The following is a 19,389-nucleotide window of genomic DNA, read 5'->3' on the forward strand; positions in this document are numbered from 1 at the left end:
ACCAGATTTGTAACTTTCCTCTACTGCCTGAGAAATGTTTCAGGATAAAAAATGAAGTGGGAATTTGCAGACACAGGTTTTTCGGTGGATACTTAAATGAGACTAATCCCTCTTTTCATACAAAGTTGTGCACCTATGCACATTGTCATCTGACCAGCACAGCTGTAAATTTGGGGTATTGTGCTTTCAAAGGACTGCAGAGTCAGTACATTTGTTTACGGTATAAAGAATGATTAAAAGATGTAGGAAAAGAAAAAAAAAAAGCAGGGAAGGTTCCCTCATTTTTCTCTGTTCATATAATTATTTGTCTCCTTATGCACTTGCAAACAAATGCATATAGTTCTTGAAACAACTTACAAATTGTGATTGAGCTGTCACATCTTGTGTGAAAAGACAAAAATTTATGAAGTCTTGTATCAAATACGTTGTTTTCCTTAATTTGCCTATTTACATTGTTCAGTATGTTTATTATGTGCACTATTTTAACTAATTGTGTGTTCATGGCACAATCAGAGACTCCGTCATGGAATAAATATGTTGAGTAAGTATCCTTGCTGCTTTACAGCTGTCCCACCCTCACCTCATCCTTCCTTTTGTTGTGTTCTTATTTGCATCTTGTTTGCTATTGTCTCATTTCTTTCTAGCAGTACTGACTGTGGTGTCTGCCCTCTCAAAATGGTTTTCCAGGTAGTTGTTTCAGCCTGTGAAAACTCCCTTAGTAAGCAAGCTAAACATTTTTAGTCCATGAATTTCATGCTTATTGCCAGAGGCACATTTTTTGCTACATCTGGATGAAATAACCTATTGAGGACAGCCCTGTTTAAAACTTTTCAGCCTTCCACAGTTCTCATTCAAGACATTTGATGGTTGGACACATCAGAATAGGCTGATGGAGCTCAAGCTGAATTATTTCAGAGAATATTTCTTGAACTGACTTACCTCTATCCTTGGTCTGAAACTTAATGGATGCAAAACTTTCTTTTGGACTGAGCACAGCATGAGACGTGCTCCCCTGTAATCATTGGCAGGAATACTTTATGAACATCAAATTATCTGGGAACATTTCTATGAGAATTCCTGTCTTTTTAGCTTGACAAGCCTTCAGGAAAAATAGCAAAGGCGCTGCTTGAAGTGGGTTATTTTTTGTTGTTGTGGGTTTTAAAATTAATTTTAAAAGAGGTTAAGAGGCTTCAGTGAAATGAAAACCCATTTCATTTCTTTAAGTTGCTTAAAAATATTCCTTTTAGAAACAGATACCAGATGCACAAGCTAATCAACCTACAGTGCATTAAACAATTATTTTGGCTCATTGAACCAATCAGAACCCACTTTTTATTTTTGACTGACATATGATAAATGCCATCTGCTGCTTCATAGCCTGGTGGTTGGTCTACTCAGGGCTGTAAGAAAAGACAGTAAAACGCCCTTATTTAGGTTCCACAAAATCATGCAGGACACATCTTCTAGGCCATAAATTACTAATTATAGGCAGCACTGATCCAAATATTTCATCCCATCACAATACCATCCTAATCCCAAGATGTTTCATGTATAGTGTGGTACCCTCAAGTATGTCTGTGGTTGTCCTTTCCCCTGATGCTGTCCTTCTCCTATTGAAAATTTTCATAACCATTGCCCTGATGTTTTCTGCTGAGTCATGGACATCTCATCCATGTGATCATCTCATCAAACTTTGGACACTTGGTGTACAGCTGGAAATTCGAACATTCTAGAGGAAAAACCCAAAAATTATAATCTTGTGTCTTCTGCAAGCAGGAGAATGTGGATGATTTTATCAGTGCATCAAGCAGAGCATGCAGAAAACACAGAACAGAAATGTAGATGGACTCATGCAGCATGGAGTGAATCCTTCCATGTTTCCTCTTCTCCTGTGTCCCCTCATATCTCTCAACTTTTCCTCCTCAAGTGCATATAACAAAACCAAAGTCAAGAACTTTGGAGGAGCAAAATAACCCAATGAACTGTAATTCAAATTGATTAATATTGGATTTGGAGAAGATACGTTTAATCCGTTTTGTTCTGCTATTTCAGAGACTCACAGGGGATAGAAGAATAACCTTGTTCAAATATTTGTCCTAGATCTTCCTTTAAAGCATTTTCCTTACCATTTTGAAAAAAAAAAAAAAGGAATCAGTTCAATATTCCCCCACTACATTTTTTTTAAGAGCCCTGACTTTCGTTGTTAAAGAAGCTGTTCAGTTGCTGGAGGACTTCGCCTGATCCATTTAGAATTAGATGATGATTATACAATCAATTAAACCCATCTGACATGCAGAATAAATACAAGTGCTTTATCATTTTAATGAGCTTATGTACTGTTAAGGATTTTTTTTTTTTTAGTTCTTTGCATGTGTTTTCTGTGTGTATTACTAAATACACATGCTTAAAGAGACTGTCACATGCATGACCTATATTCGAAATACCAGGGCAAAGCTAAATAGGAGCGGTGAAAATGTTGGGTACAAGATAATGCTCAGGTATATGGTCAAAGAGGAGCTGTGAGACACATTTAATGCCCACTGCTGCACCCAAACTCTCCTGCCAATCCCCATTTTAAGATGAAACACACTGAGATTTTATAACATGTGAATAGCACTACCATGTGACATGATGGCAGGAGGGCAGGATATCTGTGTATTTGACCAGTTGCAGTTCAGTAATACAGCTAAATATATTTTATGCATAATGTTCTTCCTTATATTGCCACCTTCAATGGCTCACACCTTTTTTCTACCAAACAGGAATCTGAACTGTTACAATTTTTTTAAATGTGTGATGGCACCAATTGATGTTTAGGCACTGAACAGAAAACAAAAGCCAGTGTTTCCAATGACAGCCCTTCACATAATGATTTATGAGATTTGTGTTTTAATGGATTTGAGGTGCTTGAGGTTTTTTAATAGGCTTTGGTATCATCTGCATCTTCATAAGGAGAAAAGGGGTAGGGAATGCCCATGGTAGACACTAAACATTTATTTCTTTTGTTAAAATATGGCCTAGAATATCCAGTCCATTGGGCTACGTGTCTCAGGCAGCAACATATAAAAAGAGCTTTGTATGCCCTGAACTCTGTCTCTGATGGCAGGTAGAGCCCTAGGTGAGCACAGATCTGAGAGCTATAAATCAGAGCCAATTCTGTCCTCCACAGAGATTTTGCTAAATTTTATTACAAGTGTCATCTTTATTATGAAAGGTAAGATCTATGTTCCAGCCCAGATCGTCACAGTCAAGAGGCTGTCGGTAATAACTTAATTTACCAGGGGAAAAAAAAACAGGCTTGTGCCTCCTTTACTGTCAGGCAGGTTAAAATTACTACATACAGTAGTCATGTGGGAGTTTTTAAATTCTTTTTTAGTGAGGGCATTTTGTTGTTTGATTCTTAAGGCTGGTGTGATTTGCCAGGGTTAGTGAAACACAAGGAAATTTGCAGGACAATTACCCTTTCTAGCTGATGAAAACAAGTGGTAGCAAATGTCTTGGGCAGGAAGAGATGAGAGGTATGAGTGGAACAATCACTCTCCTTCCAACTGGAAAGACAAGGAGTGTGGCATAATATTGCCCAGAGAGGTGGTGGACTTCCCATCCCTGGGAATGCTCAAGACCAGGTTGGATGGGTCTCTGATATTCTGGTCTAGCGGGAGGTTTCCTGCTCATTTCAGGGGGTTGGAAGGAGATGATTTTTAAGATCCCTTCCCACCCAAACCATTCCATGATTACTATTTGCCCACTGGATTTGGCAGAGGTTCAGAAACCCCATAGCCCAGCTTAGAAGCGTAGTGTCTGTGCTTGAATTAATGAGTGAGGATTCATCAAGGGACACCCCATGCTGAAAATTATCTTCATTCTGAGACTGTCCCAAGTATTTTGCTGTTCCTTACCTGTTCCTTGGTCCACACACAAGGCTGTTCATTCACAGCCCAGTGCTGCAGCTGTGACTCACATGAGCAACCCCAGAGTTGTGCCTCTGCAGTTTCAGTCATCTGCTGCTTGCTAATTCTCTTTCTTCCTTGGCCACTCTGTTCCCCAGGTACACTTTCACTGGCATTTACACTTTTGAGTCATTGATAAAAATATTGGCGAGAGGATTTTGCATGACAGAATTCACCTTCCTTCGGGATCCATGGAACTGGCTGGATTTCAGTGTTATTGTTATGGCGTAAGTAGCACTCCTTTATATTTTTCAAGAGAGTTATATGCAATAGAACTTTTTAAATGGTTGTCTCGGTGTTCTTTTTTTTTTTTTTTTTTCACTCAAATTTTACTGAAAATGAAAAAAAGGTTGAAGTATATTAGGAATGAGGATTTTTATCCTGAGTGGTTTCAGAGGAAGAAGTCAGAGAAATTCTCAGTTCTGTTCTCTGAATTCATTACACAATTTTGGAGAAATTATTTACTCTCTCTGTGTTCCACAGGGAGAGCTGTTTGTAAAATACCTGTAATAATATCTGCCTATCTAATGTAATTTTGGGAAGCTTCAGACCCCTGAATAGAAAGTGTTGTAAGTGTGACTGAATACCCACGTATTTAAATCCCTATTTATACTCTATCTATCCATCACATCATCAGAGCTGTTTTCACGTCCCTCTTTTCACAAACCCTTTTCACCTGGAAAGTAATTACTATTTTACTATAGAGAATTAATTTGTAGTCCTCTGAAACTTGCTATATATCTTGGAAATAGAAATTTGGCCCCCAATATTTTATCCCCCTTTAGCTGTATGCTTCTGCCTAGATTGTTAGAGTTCATTGAGGACACGTGGGGTTCTGGTGCTGTGAAGAAGGTGATGGATTTGCAACATCCAGACAGCTAAAAATACACAGGGGTAGAGAAGCAGCCAGCCAGCACTCACAGGGGACTCGGGGTCAGCCCAAGCTCTAGCCAAAGGCAGAGGTCTGACACTGACTGTACTCCAGCTAAGATAGAATTCATAGATTTCTTCACAGTCACAAAAGAGAAAATTGTGCAAAGAACGAGTGCCATCTTGAACTGAAAGCTGGTAGAGATGTCTGAAAGGCTCAGCTTCCTAAGCACACAAGGATCTGATCTGATCTCCCTGGTCTTTTTCTGCTAAATGATACCTGTATTCAGTTCTGGGTTTAGGTTAGTTCTTGCTGCCATCTTTAAACCCCATAATTCACAGCATTAAGTGAGATTCAAGTGTGTTAACACCAACATCTGAGCTGAGCTCCAGGGGATGTGAAATTTGAATGGAACCAAAATCAGGGGAGAATATAACCAAAGTTACCTAAAACACTGAAATTGAAAGCACAACTCTATAGGGTGCAGGGATCAAGACCAGTATTCAAGGAGACTCTGGATGATGCTCTTGGTCATATAGTTTAGTTTTAAGCAGTCCTGTGAGGAACAGGGAATTTCACTCTTGATCCTTATAGGTCCCTTCCCATAGCTTGAGATATTTTATAATTCTGTGGTTCTTAGCAGCAGAGCAGCACGAAGGTGTGTAAAACCTAAGTGAACTTCCTCAGGAACACTCTCAGTTATTTCAGTAGGCTTTGGATCTAAGCCAGCCCTAGGCCAGGTCCTGGTATCTGTTGCTGCATTCCTATGGATTTGGCTGAACTGACATCTGGCCACTATGATAAGCCTTTAAAAAAACAAATCAGTGCAGATGGGGAGAATCTTTTGGAGGTCAGCACACAACTGGGTATTTTTCTCAGCTAAACTTTTCCTCAAGCATCGCAATTCTCCTGCAACATTTAGTGGCAGGACAAAAACACAGAGTCACCATCCTGTTCTCCTGTCTCCCGTCCATCAGGCAGGTGCTAAAAGCAGGGTATAATCATCCATCTGTGTGTGAGTTAGGATGTGAGTTTATCTGTAGGTCTCAGAGTTCAGCACAACGTGGAGAATTTCTGTGCATGGGTTCTCACTTTTCTAGAAGGAAGGAGGTTTCTGACAGTAAGGTAGAAAGGAGCAGAGAAGAGAACAAGAGGAGCCCCAGCTTCCAGATTTGATCATGAATCTGCTCCTCCTCATCTTGTCAACTTGCGCAGAGGTTGAGGCATCACCCCCAGCTCTGGGGGCATCTCAGACTGAAACTCAGGTCTGAACAGTGAGTGGAGGACATGGTCTGAATACCCCTTAAATTATCTCTGCATCATCTCTGGATATTTGGGACGTAGGGAGCAGGAAAGATGAGAAGGATTGCACAGACCTTGAGGCAGACAGTAACCCACAGGGGAATTATTCACTCTGTGTTGGTAGGAACCAGGATTTGGGGCCCATAGGCTGTGGGCTTTCCCCTCCTTTTTCTTTTCTATTTCTAGACTTGAATGGCCACTCAGTGCTTCAGCCCAAGGATCATGAAAAATCCTTAAAGCTTTTCTTATGAGAGGCTTGGGATTCTGTGCTTTCTTTCTTAACTACCTTTTGATTTTCTTTCAAAATTATATTTCACATCTTATTTAGAACATCCCTAAAACAGGGGGACCTACAACTGTGAACTATGAAACTTCTTAATATCAAACTATTTTCTTAATACCAAACTATCTCTTCAGAACCAGAATTCATTCCTATTGTTTCTTACTTTAGGGCATATTATACTAAGACTTTAAGAATGGAAAAATACATGGAATTCTGGAATAAAAAAAGAAATGGAAAAGTGTTTCCTTGTGCCCATAGGCAGCAATGAGAGAGTTAAAAGTGGCTGCAATATGATCTTCATATGTACAATGAAACCTCCTTCCCAAGTATGCAAGCAGCAGATAGTACAGAGTCTTGGATAATGGAATCTATTCTGATGTGATTTAGCCTTCATACAAATCCAATTTGCGAGTAATTTAAAGTAAGATGGATCACACAGGTAACTCTGGTGTTGTCTCTGCTTGTAGCCTGTGTGCTGCCAGAGGTATTTCTGTATCTGCAAACAAAGATGGGCTGGGAATTCAAAATGGAGGAGCCTGATAAGGGGCCATGAGATTCAGATGGACCAAGGGTTTTGAGCTAACAGAAAATAGAATTATTTCACTGATGTGTGTTACACTGGGAAAGCCATCATTTGCTTTAGAGCTGTTGCAAAATAGCTTCTTGTCTTCTCTCTTGGCACAGATTGGGCCACAGAGAGTTGTTTTAAATAGCACACTGGAGAATAAGAAGTGCTCCATGTCCCTGGGGCTTTTCTCCTGTCCTGTGCCCGCAGACACAGCCATGGCTTGTGACTCTCTCTGGGGTCAGGGATGGGTTCAGAGGAAATTATGAAACTGCCCTTGTTTAGATCCCTCTCTCCCAGACTAGTGAGTTCCTCTTTCCAGGACAGGTGAGGGAGATGCAGCTGTAGCTCTGGGTTGGGAAGTGCCCTGTCAAAATCTTAAAGACAATAAGGAATTCCCTGGCTAATGGGAAAATTCAGGATAGGAATTCCAGTTACTTCTCACTCCCTGGTACAAAAGAGCTGGTCAGCAGCATTTTAATTGAAAAAAATGACCAAAATAAATCCAAATTGGCTATTAAAAGCAGCAGTATTATCAATTTCATATGCTTGTTCACATATTCATAGTGTTCTTTTACAAATCTCTGGTCAGCAAAACCATATTCCCATCCTAGTGCTTCTCCTCAAATTATTTTTTCCTCCACCTTTCATGCTGAAGAAGAATTTGGGAGAGAAGCACAGGGTAAAGCTGGGGAAGAAACAGGTAAATTGTTGCCCAGACTCCCCTGGGAGATTATGAAGAGAAGCAATGTTGTTCTTCCAGGCTGTAATCTGGATTAGTAGATATGGAGAGGATGCTTTGTCCTCCCCAGGGGCCTTTGGACAAAGCCCACTTAAGCAGGCCTTGTAAAATAACCAGGTGAGTTTTTTCCATAACATTTAGAAACAAAGACCCCAAAGAAGTAAGGCAGTTGAATGAAATTTAGTAGAATTTTAGAAGTAAAATTCAAGGGTCCAAGATCTCTTTTGATCTGAAGATACAGTGATGACTATGGTTTTTCTGCATACTGACTCGGAGGAAATAATTTTGTACAACACTGATTAAATGAAATTCATTCCATGACTGGAATGCTCCCTCCTGGGAGCATTTAGCTTGGATGTGATGAGTCTCCAGGATGACCAAGAAAGAGGCATGGCAGGGAGCAGCTGGGACTGGTATTTTAATAATAAAGAGTTTTTAATAGGATGGCAGTTATATTCATTTAGACTCCATCTTCCCACAGCCAAAGGGCATGAAATTGAAATATAAAACAAAATACAATTTAAAGCATCTCTTGAACCCAAAATTTGCTTTACCACAGAAATACAGCATCTTAAACTAAATAACCCAGTCAAAATGTTTGAACTATTTTGCTATGTTGTCTTATATGTAGTTTTCATAAGCTATTATGTGAAAATTGCTTGAGTATTTGAAGCAGCAAAATAACTCTTAATATTTCCAATAATGTAAAGATTTTTTTTTTTTTTTTGTTCAACTACATGATGGTAAAATCTTTAAAGTATTTATGGCTGAACAGCACAATAACAGAGTTTACCCAGTAGGTTTAAAGGATGGATGCCTAATAGAAAAGTTTAATAGTTCAAGTAGCATTTGAAATGATGTGAACTAATAAAAACCTGGGGCAAATGGCATCAAAGAGCAGCCTGAGAAGTGGATTCACCTCTCATTTGGCTGCGTTCACTCCGCTGTGTATGAATGCTTTCTACATTCAGACAAGTCTCATACTCTATTGTATAATTCCAAATAACTGTGACTTAATTCTACAGGTATGTAGGAGAATTTGTGAATGTAGGCAGTGTTTCACCTCTTCGGACTTTCAGGGTATTGAGAGCTTTAAAAACTATTTCAGTAATCCCAGGTAAGACGCCCTGATCCTTACGTTTTGGCTCTCAGCTACAAGTGATTCTTTCTCTGTCTCTCTTTGTCCCTTTGATTGTTGTTTTTTTGGCTGGTGTTTTGTCATTGTCTGTGTGTGACTTTCCCTTGTTACAGATACATAACTGAATTTGTGGACCTGGGCAATGTCTCAGCCTTGCGAACGTTCAGAGTACTGCGGGCGCTGAAAACAATCTCAGTCATTTCAGGTGAAAATCAGGTTAAACACTCGGGCTGCAGTTAAAGCCTACATGCCATTTCCAGTAGCAAACACTGTAATTATGAAAGACTTAACCATAGATTCTGATCAGGAAATGGAGGAATGTAGGGAATGTGACCTGTCAATAGAATACCCTTTTTCTTACATGTTTTTTTCCAAAATGGTTTTTGTGGGCAGAAGGAATGAGAGTGCCTCCAAAATTGCAGAGCTCACGAGTGCTGCAGTAAGAGCAGTGGCTCGTGAGTCACACACATAAAGTGCTCATCTGTGAACCCTGTGAAGATGGCAATGAAAATCTTTTAAAACCTTCGGATATTGATTTTTAGAAATGGAAGGTTAATGACCTCAAAATGCATATTCATGTTGAAGAGCACATCGATAGTGGAATCTAAATCTGTGCTATGAGCTGAGGTTTCAAGACTGCAGGCACAGATAGCCTAATTTGTCATGGTGTTTATCCATTTGCATGTGATAGAAACACTGCTGAAATTTTGGGCCTTGAAGAGATTGGAAAACATTTCAGTGTTTATTTTGGTAGGTTCAGCATTTTGTTGACTCATGTTTTCTCATATTTTCAAAAATATGATTACTCCCCTCTTCACCCCCTCAAAAAAAAAAAAAAATAAAAATCAGTTTTACTACACGTCTGGTAGTGAAAGAAGCTCTTTATATAATCTCTTACTATTAAAAAATATAAAGCAATTTATGCAGAGATGAGTCCACTGAGGACTAAACATACAACAAAACTTTCTTGCTGAGCATTATCTATGGACAGGTCTCATTCAGCCTCAGTGTTTAACATCTCCAACCTGCATGACAAGGTAGAGAAGATAGCAAAAACCTTGCATGGTAGATCCTATTTGTGATAATCCTGAACAGATGTTGGCAATTACATGTTAAAAATATTCAAAACATCGAGAGAATTGCTCAGATTCTTGCTCACAGATCTTTAAGGTTAGAAAGTCTTTTCCACCTACTCTGTTATACACTATAATATCAATCTAAACAAATTATGTGTAGTAAACTTACAGGGATATGTATTAAAAATCATCACCACATGGAGCTAGAAATGGGAATTCAGGAATGGAAGTGTTAAGAAAAAATATATATCTGAGTCTAGAGTTTGGTTCCTCATTCCAATACCACAGTAATGAAAATCAGGAAAATTACTGGGAAACCAAGGTACTTTTCATTGGAAGTGTGTGTCCAAATGCAGATTTTAACGAGATCCATTAGGTCCTTGAAACCAGTACCTTGTCTTAATTTTTGTCTTTGAAGAATAACCTATTAGCAGACATTTGTGGGGATTTTAAAGTTTTTTCTAACAGCATTTTTTTTTCCATTAGATAGGAAATAGGAGATAGGATTTTTATTTTCCTTTGGAAGCAGAGCGGAGCATAGATCCTGTGAGATGGTGGTGGCTACCCAGAGAGAAAGGCAGAGTTTGTTTCCTAGATTCCTTTGATAGAAATTTGAAGACTTAACTTGGAGGCACATCCATCTCCAGGGGACACCTTTCACCTTACATCTTGTCTCAGGCTTGAGCCTCTTCAGAGCAGAGCATGTCCATTTTTCTGAGTTATATATATAACAATTTTCTGCTGTCCTGTATCAGAGGAGGAGCTGAACCTTGTTTTATATCAAATGATAAGATATGACTTAGTAGGGAAAAAGTTGAGTACTGAGATTCAAGATATCCAGATTCAAATACACCAAAACCCTTCAGTGATATTAAAAATTGACTTGTCCATTTGTTGGTTAATAGAAGGAAAAAAAAAGAGGAGTGTTATTTATTAAAGTAATGCATAAAACCTCACATTCTCTTTTTTCATTCTGACTGAATATTTGATTAGTTTTTTTTATAACTGCATTTTTATGTACAAGTTCCTGAATTATTTGGTGACATAACTGCATGTAGATATGGCAATAGAATATCTAGCCTTTGATTTTATCATCAAGATTACCTGTGCCCTGAGTATTAAATTACAAATGTGAAGAGCTACAAATTGCCATAGCTGCCAGTGAAAAACAGACAAGGTGTTTTTTTTTTTTAATATTAGCAGATAATTTCAGTGGAGTCAGCTCATCTTACAGTTAGGCATATATATTTTAAATGATATATTGGACATGATGCTGTGGTTTCTCTGGAGATTAGTCTGAGATTTTAATGATAACATAGGCTTATGCTGTGGTGAAATAGTTTCACCTCAGGCTTAAAAATGAAAATATGACGAGCATGAACACCTTTCATGAGCTTTTTGGGGTTAATTGCCATAGAGAGGAGAAGGTGGTTGTTATTTTTGCTTCATCTTTCGCATCTCAGGTGAAAAGTACTAAGTTGTATTCTCCTTTGGAAATACCTGAGCTTTCCCTCAATAAAATTGATCACTTTTCCATCAGGTGCTTCTATTTGCACAAACAGGCTTGGACTCACCGTGCTCAGTGAAATTGCTTACAGAAAGCCACGGGCCAACTTCTCCGTGGTGTAAGGCTTCTGTCCAGCAAAGCACTTAGAGGCTGCTTTTCAAAGGCATTCTGCTTCACTTGGAATCAATGGGTTTCTCTATTGACTCCAGAGGGAGTCAGTAAAGCTGACAATTAATGCTTTTAAAAATCTCACCTACCTTTAATGTCTGGCTCTAAGTGCTCAGGCAGGCACAGGGATCTTTAGAGGGACACGGGCTCACAGGCCTGAAAAAGATCTCCTAAATTCAAAGTCCATTCCCCTGGCCTAAGGCTGCATTTAGCACAGCTCAAGCATGGCATGGTATTTATTGCCTGACTTCTTTGACACCTTCTTTCAAAGGTGGAGGTCCCAGGGTCTTCCTGAGAAGTCCAGGAACTGTTCCAGCAACTCATTGTTTTTGTCATTAGAAGATTTGTCCCAGGTGGACGGTTCAGACCCAACAACACAAATGTTGGCGTCTACCAGCCAGCTTCCCTCTCACTGGAGATCTGGGACTCAGTTTGAGTGCCATAGTGCCAATATCTCCTGCTCCAAATGTGCATGGACCTGTAGATCCTGACTCTGAATGCAGCCTCCCTCCCTCTTGCTTCATCAGATCTCTCTTTTTTTTTCCCCTGGAGGTCAGTGCCTTATCTCCTGTGGCAGCCCTCAATGTGCCAGAAGACCTCCATGGAACCCCTCCATTTTCCCTTTTGTGCACTGAGCACACCCATTTCTTCCTGTTTTCCAGTTGCCCATGATATTGAGAGGAAAACAAGGTTTGTGCAGGTTCAGGTGTTTAGAAATAGGTAACATTTTTCTCTATGGGAGCATTTTAAAACCTTTAACTCTCGGTGATTTGATTTACTAATTGGCATCTTGCGTGTTCCCATGGCAACTGTATTCATTTGTTTTTCTAGCCAGATAGGAACCATGGTCAGCAGCAGAACAACCCACTGAAGCCATTCATTTGTCTCCCATTAGCATCCCATTACCAGAGTATCCAAATCCCGGTGGGCTCAATAGGAATAACAACAGAGGGTCTTGAAACATATTTTATCCTCATGGAAATCACCAATGTTTTTGATAAGTACTAACTGAGATAATATAAACCCTGAGGTACACCCTTTCCATCAAAAGACCACAAAAAGCAGGCCATCATCATCATCTTCATCAGCATCCCCAGGATTTTGAGAAGTGCCTGCATGCAGCTGTATCCAGAGAAGCTCCCCTGATCTTTCTGGAGCAGGCGTGTACACCACGGATATCTCACACAAAATGACAGGGTACCAGGGAAAGGTGACCTCACAGAAAATTGGGCCGAGGCACTTTGGGGCCTGATCCAGCTCCCATTTAAGTTAGTGTGAGACTAAAGGCTATAAATAGTGCTGTGAATGTTATCCAGTGCCTCTGTGATAGCCTGAACAGAGCTTGGAGAACAAGAATTAAGACTGTGTGGAGGAGACTGACCCCCGTTCACTGCTTTAGTCTCACTGAAATCCTGCTGCAGGGACATAAATGTCACTCTTTTGGTGGGTAAATCACTTAACTCAAGAAGTAACTATCCCAGAGGTGAGAAACATGGCATATTTGTGTTTTCCTTGGAGACTGGCATGTCAGTCACTTTTCCACACTAAGCCAGCCCGCAGGAATGCTGACACCAATTCAAGTTTGCCAACATGTTGTTAAATTCTTTGCTGCCCCATGTCTCAGTGAGTAATGACAAAATACACTCATCAAGGGTGAGCCCTCCTCTCCTTACACGCCTGTGAGTCATGCAGACATTTACAGGACACAGGTGTATCCTCAGGGAAAGGAATGGACTCAATAAGGATAACCCTGCTGCAAGTCACACTCTTTATTTCTTTTTTTTTGTGGTTTTTTTTTTCATTTTTCTTCTTCTTCCCACTTGTTTCCAGACTGTGCATGAACGTGTCTGGTGTTCTGTAGGTGATTGCCAACATCTGGTATGGATGTCATACTGAATTATGTTAATACTTCCTCACATCTCACATAAGGAATGGATGGTGTTTTGGGATCTTGCCATTTCTCATTGTTTGGTGTTGCTTGCATTTTCTATGGTTTCTGATTTGCATTTGAAAAATGATTATTTGATTAACCTCTGAATGTGATAATTTCTACCTGCCTTAACAGGAACATTTGGGCCAAATTCTTCTTGCTCTCTGCAGATGTCAGGCTGCCTATACAGCCCTCGTTCCACTGATTTTGGATCTCGTGGGTTTTTTCATGTCATGCAAGCAGGATTTGGCCCAGAGGTGTGGAAAGAAGTCAGTGATTCAGAAAAAGCCTGTTATTGATTTACTCCACAGGGAGTAATCTATGACCCATTGTCATTAACAGCTGTAGATGTTACTCAGCTTTGGATCGGATCCTCAGGTTTTTTTCCTGCATGCTGCCTGGTTTGATGTTTGACTTGCAAGAATTAAGTAAATGCCTTTAATGCCCCATAAATAATATCTTCTATTAAGCTATATTACAGTGCTCTCATTGGCACTATTTCAAAGAAGGATTATTTCTCCAGAAGATTTAACCGTGCTTTAAATTTGAATACATCTAGCATTGCTTTTACAAAACATGGGATTGATTCAGAGAGATGCAGAGCATCTGCAAGAAGTCCTGAGTGTCCTTAATTCCCCTCAGCCCTTCTGTTTTAGAGGCACAGATAGTTTGAATGAGCAATGAATTAAATATTTTCCTTAGCCTTGGCACATAGCTGTGTCAACCACCTTGATGGATGCTACTTAATTTTCTGAGAAAATTTTGGTTTTAAAGGATAAGAAAAAAACAGTTCAGCTCTAAATATAACACTCTCCAAATGGTTTTCCTGGAAAGTTTTAACAAAGGTCCAGGAGGCAGAGTACAAGTTATTTTTAAATGGTCTTTAATTACAGAAATTGTATTACTAAAAAATCATCCTCTTAAATTGTTCAGAAGCTTGTAAGCTATGAAAAAAAACACCAAAAAAAAAATAAAAAGGAAGTAAAGCAGGAAACTCTCTTATAAAGAAATTATTTGATACCTGCAAGGAATGAACTTGTAAAACGAAGAGCATAGAATTGCTATTCTATTTAAAACTCCAGTAAGTAATCTGGGAAAAACATGTTTCATTAAATGACCTTGAAATTGGCAATACTGAGGCCTGATTTTGAAAATGGAGTGTTTTTATTGGTGACTAGAATTTTGTAGGGTTTTTTGTTTAATATTATCCCTAATCATATTAGGACTCCCATTGCCCCTGCCCATATGAGTAAGATTAATTAGTGCACTTAGATGGTACAAATACAGACTCCAAGTTTGTATTTGCATTACAAACAAATAAATGTTCTGCAGGGATTTCACAGGGAATATGGCAGTAAAAGAATTTGTAGTATTTTTTCCTTAAGACTGTTTGCATTTGGATTTCCCAAGTTTAACCAACTTCATTGAAGCAACATCTGTACATTCAAAGGACAAGCAATGATAAGAATCCCTGAAAATATTTCAGAATATTAGATTTAAAAAATAAAATATTCTAGTTTATTTTCAAATCCTTTTCCTCGCCTCACTACTTGTATAGGGCCTGGCTGCCTTAAAGGTCTTAAAATGATGGACAAGGGTGACAATTATTTTCAGAACTGGCCTACATCTAAAATTACATCCCATTCAGGTAAAAAATCACGTGTAGATTAACAGAAGAGGTTTCATTTTTATTTAGGCATGGAAAAGGTAGCCAAGCCTACAGATAGGTTCAAAAATTCAAAGTCAGGCTTTTTCCAAGTGTCTGAGTAGAACTGACCTCATTTGTAAAACCTCTTTCTGGTGAGGAGGAGAGGAAGCATGACAATCTAGGTTTTGCCTGATGTTTATCCTGCAATCATTTATGCTTTGTTTTTGAGCAGAGCAGGGAGCTGTCTAACCTCAGCCTCTTTGCCATGCCACAAACTAATTTTGGAGAGGCAAACACAGAATTTAGTGGGGAGAGCAGCAACTGACAGAACTAGAGGACACACAAGCTGCATCAAGGGAAATAAGGATATTAGGAAGAAGTTTTCCACAGAAAGGTGATAAAGTTCTGGAATGGCTGCCTGGGGAGGTGGTGGAGTCCCCATCCCTGGGTGTGTTTAACAAAGACTGGATGTGGCACTGGGTGCCAGGGTTGAGTTGAGGTGTTGGGGCTGGGTTGGACTCGATGATCTTGAAGGTCCCTTCCAACCTGGTCATTCTGTGATTCTGTGAGCTCCCCACACCTGGTGGATCAGTGCCTTTTGGTCAAATGGGCCATTTTACAGATGTTAATATAATTCACAGATTACCAATATCCTATGCAGGAGTGGAGTATTTTAGGGATTGCTGCAGCTGTTCATTCCAACAGCTCATCTTCATCTGAGAAACCCCTCACTCTAACCAGAGATTTTTAAAGCAAAGCCAAAAGCTAATTTTGCTTTCCTATGAGTCCTGAAGTACATTTTCACATTATTTTCAATTTCACAGCACTAACTCAGCCTTTGTGGCTGCCAAACTCTTGGGGTGGAATTCCAAGGAACTGAGATTTAATGTATATGTTCATATTCAGTGAGCAAATCAATGGGCTTCTGAATATTGCCCAGCAGAATTCCTCCTGTTTCCTCTTGCATGTGCTTTTTTTCTATTTAAATCAATTTCTCTTATTGCTACCATACTGGTGACACAGATTATCAGAAGCACTTATTAGCACTTACCAGTATTAATTAAATATAAATAGGAAAGAAATTACAAAATTGCCACCAATGTGCAGCTGATATTAATGTCCAGCTGCAGCACACCAGTTTAGAAGAGAAGGGTATTTTTTAAAAAAGGAATGGGGCTTTCTGTTGTATCGTGTAATATTCAATCAGCTCAAACAGTGCTGATCTCCAGGAACACTTCAAAAGCAAGAACTACCACTTGAGAAAACTGTATAATTATTTATATCTGAATATTTAAAGAAGAATAAGCTGAAGCTAGTGTTACAGGGTGAAAGAATAGAGGAGAAGCTAATTTGTGTGACCCAAGCCTTTGGTGTTATGCAATGGGATTATTTATCTACTTTGGCAGCATACTATAAAACTATTAACTTTGCCCAGGTAGTGTTGGAGCCTCAGGTTGTTTTACTCAAATAATTTTCACTGCATTTATTTGATTGCCTGTATTTGGTTTTTTTCCTAATCCCAAATTCTTGTTGTCTTAAGCAAATTAATTGAAGGCAGAGGAATTATTCATATGAGGACAGCATGTTGGATTTGGTACTAAAATATATAAAATAATCAGGGAATAAACAGCATTTCCATACCTCTTCATCTGTTTATGTGAGGGATAAAGTTATCAGAATCATCTGAGAGATTTAAAAGCAATTCACGTTCTCAAAATTCAATGGGATTTAGGCTTTACCACCTCTACTGCAGCTCCATGAAAATATAAAACATTCCATATTTCTTTTATCCACGGATAGTTTCATATCTCACTGTCCCTCCATTCAGTTCTTCTCCTTCATTTTTAAATCAGTGTTTGTGCAATTCCAGGACTTTTGTCCAAAACCAGGCCAAACTAGACATTCATAGTGATCAATTGTCTCTCATTTCTGACGTCCAGTTGCACACACATACTCAAAGCCCTCCAGATTTCCCTTTCCATGGAGATTTTCATCATGAAAAGCAGCTGTCTGCAGACACATTTCAGTCTCTCAGTCTATAAACTCTTGGCTTTTATCTCCCTAGGACTGAAGACCATTGTAGGGGCACTTATCCAGTCTGTTAAGAAACTTGCAGATGTGATGATCCTGACCGTTTTCTGCTTGAGTGTCTTTGCCCTCATAGGCCTCCAGCTCTTCATGGGCAACCTGAGACACAAATGTGTCAGGGATTACACCATGTTTAACTTCACCAATGGCTCCTTGTACTTGGATGGTAGGACCTGGAACAACTCAGAGGAATTTCTTAGTGATCCAGGTAAGCTCGTCTTTACCCTATAATCCAGTTCCTGGTCATTTGAAGTTTGGAGATTTTTGTTTGTTTGTTTGTTCTGAGGTGGGTTTTTTTTTTTGGTTGGTTTTTTTTTTTTTTTTTTTTGTTTCATTGGGTTTTTGTTTGGTGATATTTTTGGTGATGGGTTTTTTGGGGTTTTTTTTATTAAATTATATTGATGAAGAGCTGTACATGAATCAGCAAAATGTGACTACTGGCTCATCATGATGTCAATGTGGTTTTGAAATACCTACGTACTTTCCTCTGAATCTCTATGGTGCCTTCACAGTTCATGCTGGAAATACTTCTCATGTCCTAGCTGCCTCACTGTTGATTTTCAGCTGTTTAGGGGATCTTATATATTTATAAAGCTCTGTTTGCTGGAATTGAGCAATCACATGAAGATTTCAACCCTGTGTGTGTGGGTCTGGTTGCATGTTGTTTCTCTGAATACAGTTTTTAGCTCTTGCATTTTCTAGAAAAACTTCAATATTTGAGTTAATGCCCTTAAAAATTTTCAAAAGGTAAAGCAAAGCAATTCAGTCTTTATTAATCTGAAAACCCCAAGAGAATTTTTTTAAGGAAATCTTTTGCTGTTTGAGCCTAACTTATTATTTGGGTCAGGCCATCCTGTACAAACTCATGACCAATGACCTTTTGCATTTTATTTATTTTAAGGAGAAAAATTAACCCCATAATCAACCCATTAACTGGAGTTTTGGTGGAGAGGCAGTGTCATATTGTCATGGGGTAGCTCTACTCTGGCTCTGTGGACCCTACAGTCCTGCATCTCCAGCCACCTGTATTACAAAACCCCCAAATCTGACTCGTGGGAGTTGCCTGACTTGACCCAGGGCAGGGATTTGGCCAAGGGCAGTCCCTCCATTCCCTGGTGACTTCTGGCCTTTCTGCTCAGTTCCTCTCCCTGTGCCCTGAGAACCCTGGAAGCAGTGGTGTTAAGGAGGTTTTCTTCAAGGAACAGAAAGCTCACCATGGGTGTCTTTAGGGCATGATGTGGTCGATGCAGCATTAAGGAAGGACAGGTGACAAAGCTCTGGCTGAGTGAGGGTTGTCTTTGGAACTGGCCATGACCTTCAGCTTATGTGTCCTCTCCATGCCCCTGTATCAGAGCCCCTGATCAGCTGAAAGGGAAGAAAGCTCTTGGAATTCTGTTGGATGGTGTGGAACCATGCTACCCCTGCTTCCAGTGAGGAACTAGTACAGATATTTTTACACCTGTGCTGGATTAAGGCACCTCAGGGCTCCTCTACCCACAGATAACTGAGAGCTGTGTGAGGAGCTGCTTTCCCTCTCTCACAGAGGCATTGAGGGCTAAAACAGTGATGGCTGGAAGCATAAAGCCCTGAAAGAAAGGTGAAAGGAAGAAACGGGGCCGTGAAGAGAGTCTGGCTCTCTGGAAATTTAAATAGGTTAAATGTGATATAGGATAGTCTGTTAACATACAGATAATGTCAGGGCCAGCTGCAGCATTGCTTTAAATGTGAGGAATTGTACAGCTGCTCCAGCATACCATGAGCAAGTTTATTTATGTAGTCTTGTTACAGGGAGGGGGGCAGACACTCCCAGAAATCCATATAGGAAATCCAGCAATGGTTAATAGGGTCATGAAAATATAGTTTCTATCACTAGAGATTTGCCTATTACAAAGATAACCAACTTGGTGAGATAGTGGATTAAAGTGAATTAAGTTTTGACCACATGGTATTACTAGAATGTAATAACAATAATATTAATTAGTATTTTCGTAATATCTGAAAATAAAGACATGGTGCATTATGGCAAACAGTTGTCTCTTTGGACAGACAGAAATTATTAAAATTATGAAAATGTTGAGGCAATGCAGCAGGCCCCTGGAGACCTAGAAGAATATAAGTAGA

At 39.4% G+C, this 19,389-nt stretch overlaps 1 protein-coding gene across 1 annotated transcript in view; it reads left to right on the forward strand.

Moving 5' to 3' along the window:
* Positions 1 to 19,389, forward strand: part of LOC110484562 (sodium channel protein type 5 subunit alpha) — a 214,478-nt gene that overhangs the window by 47,003 nt on the left and 148,086 nt on the right. The window contains exons 4-7 of the mRNA XM_085563330.1: positions 451 to 541; positions 4,049 to 4,177; positions 8,739 to 8,830; positions 17,246 to 17,476. Coding sequence (XP_085419456.1) covers positions 451 to 541; positions 4,049 to 4,177; positions 8,739 to 8,830; positions 17,246 to 17,476 — 543 coding nt within the window. The remainder of the gene's footprint in view (positions 1 to 450; positions 542 to 4,048; positions 4,178 to 8,738; positions 8,831 to 17,245; positions 17,477 to 19,389) is intronic.

Source organism: Lonchura striata, chromosome 2, assembly GCF_050655825.1.
Source record: "Lonchura striata isolate lonStrDom1 chromosome 2, ASM5065582v1, whole genome shotgun sequence".
Lineage (NCBI taxonomy): Eukaryota > Metazoa > Chordata > Aves > Passeriformes > Estrildidae > Lonchura > Lonchura striata.